The 2,511-nt window shown below is 39.5% G+C and overlaps 1 protein-coding gene across 1 annotated transcript in view; it reads left to right on the forward strand.

The window, feature by feature from the left end:
• Positions 1-1,909, forward strand: part of LOC113803950 (uncharacterized) — a gene marked incomplete at its 5' end in the record, with an annotated part of 48,701 nt that extends 46,792 nt beyond the window's left edge. Inside the window, 1 exon segment of the mRNA XM_070134099.1 lies at positions 911-1,909. Within this exon segment, the coding sequence (XP_069990200.1) occupies positions 911-1,223 (313 nt within the window).
• Between the last annotated feature and the right edge of the window lie 602 nt (positions 1,910-2,511).

A 2,511-nucleotide genomic window follows, 5' to 3' on the forward strand; every position in this document is an offset into this window, starting at 1 on the left:
AATAGTAAAATAGTAATTTTTAAACTCTTGTTAAAGTATAAAGTTATTTTTTGTATAAAAGTATAAGGTTGATACAGTATAGTATAAAGTACTTTTAAAACCTTTCGCCAATGCTGGCGTTCGCCTGGCGAAGCTTCGCCAGGCGAACATCTGAGTGAGGGAGGCCTTACTCTTAAACTAAGGCAGGTGTTCGCCAGGCCTGGCGAACGAAAGGGATCGCCAGGCGCTAACATCTTGGATTCCTGATAAATCTAGCGCTTCGGCGAATGAAAAAAAACGCGAGAAAAAGCAAAAGGTTTTAAAAGTTCGGGCCATAAAGTTAACCTTGTTATAGTATAAAGTGTAATATAGCATAAAGTTAATTTTGTTATAATATAAAGATATTTTCAACTTCTTTGTTATAGCATAAAGTTAAATTTTAACTCCTTTGTTATAGTATAAAGTGAGACTATTGCGGAAACATTTTCGTCTTCTCTCGAGGTTAATAATTAAGTTTAGGTTATGTTATGTGCACTGCAGATGTAAACAAATTTGCGCTACATTTAGCGGGAATGCAAGATGTTAGCGCCTGGCGAACGTTGGGTTTAAAGGTAAGTCCTCCCTCACTCAGAGGTTCGCCTGGCGAAGCTTCGCCAGGTGAACGCCAGCACTGGCGAAAGTTTTTAAAGTACGGCCCTTAGAGATATTGCAATATTGATTTCTGCGTGGCTTGAATAAATACGATAGAGCTGTTTTTCATTACAAAACTATATGGTAAAGTGAAATCATTAGCTAAATAGAAATATACAGTAGGTATCGTTATATTAAAAGTAATGGATAATGAACTTTGCTTCTCATATTCCCGAATAAATAAAATGCTTCCACCGAGCACAGCAGTGTGACCCTCGCTGACCCCTGGGCCTCATTCCAGCCCGGCGGAGTACGAGGTGCAGCTTACGGGCGCCAGGAGCCGGCCGTACCAGAGGATCAGCCAGTCTGCCATCATGCGTATCTTCAAGCCCACCGGCAAGCTCGAACGGCGAATGAAGCAGTCGTTCATCCGGGCGCGTTCGCGGCGCATCCCGGACGTCACGAGACGGAGGGGGAACGGCGCCAGGAGGAACGGCAACAGGGGGAACAGGAAAGAAGGGCAGGAAAGATCCGATTCGGAAAGCAGTCGGGGTGCGAATAAGGACAGGGAAGGATTGAGTTCTACGACCGAATCAGTGCCGGAACTTCCTTGAACGCTGTGAACGAGAATGAATCTGCGAGGTCTTTACGCCATTGGAAATGACAAATCTCTTCTATGAATATTTTCTTTATATGTGCACATTGTTGTGTAAATGCCAGGTTATTGTTGCAGTTTACATCCATATTTTTTATAAGGATTCATAAGAAGTAAATGGAATATTTTCAAGCCAACAGTGTTACCAGCGTGCATTTCAGTAGGCCAGTCAACATGGATTATATATATATACATATATATATATATATATATATATATATATATATATATATATATATATATATATATATGTGTGTGTGTGTGTGTGTGTGTGTGTGTGTGTGTGTGTGTGTGTGTGTGTGTGTGTGTGTGTGTGTGTATGTGTGTGTGTGTGTGTGCATACATTCATACACACACACACACATATATCTATATCTATCTATCTATATATATATATATATATATATATATATATAAATGAATGCATGTATGTTTGTGTATATATATGTGTATATATATATATATTGTGTGTGTGTGTGTGTGTGTGTGTGTGTGTGTGTATAATATGTGCTTTCGCAATCATATAGACCTTGTGCTTTCGTGCGTGCCTATGCACGTGAGTGTGTATGTGTATGAGTGTGTATATAGATACATATGGCTTTGAGCCGTTGTTATAGTTTTGTTAAATATAGTCATGAACGTTTCTTTGGCATTTTATTTCGTCACTATGTGTACCTTATTTATTATATTTTATCACAAAAAATGAGTGGAAACAAAAATGGAAAGAGAGAGAGAGGGGGGGGGGGAGAAAAGGAGAGAGAGAGAGGGAAAGGGAGGAGAGAAAGAGAGATAGAGAAAGTAAAAGAGAGAGGGAAGGAGGGGGAGAAGAGAGAGAAAGAGAGAAGGGAGGGAAGAGAGAGAGAGAGAGAACTGGGGGGGGGGGTGGAGCGAGGGAGAAAAAGAAAGAGAGAGAGGGGAGGTAGGGAGGAAGGAGAGATTTGATTTGATAACATATATCTACAGAATAAATGTTATTTTGCTCTGCAAAAAGCCAGAGTAAGAATCCAAAGCATATATCCAAACAGGCTGCGCTTCTCTTTGCGAAAAGGGCTCTCAGTCAAACATGATCATTATATACCTGCCTGAAGGGCTGTGTCATTGTCACTGCCTTATTGAAATATCCAATGGTTGGTAAAATATATATATATATATATATATATATATATATATATATATATATATATATATATATATGTGTGTGTGTGTGTGTGTGTGTGTGTGTGTGTGTGTGTGTGTGTGTGTGTGTG

Source organism: Penaeus vannamei, chromosome 19 (genome assembly GCF_042767895.1).
Source record: "Penaeus vannamei isolate JL-2024 chromosome 19, ASM4276789v1, whole genome shotgun sequence".
NCBI lineage: Eukaryota > Metazoa > Arthropoda > Malacostraca > Decapoda > Penaeidae > Penaeus > Penaeus vannamei.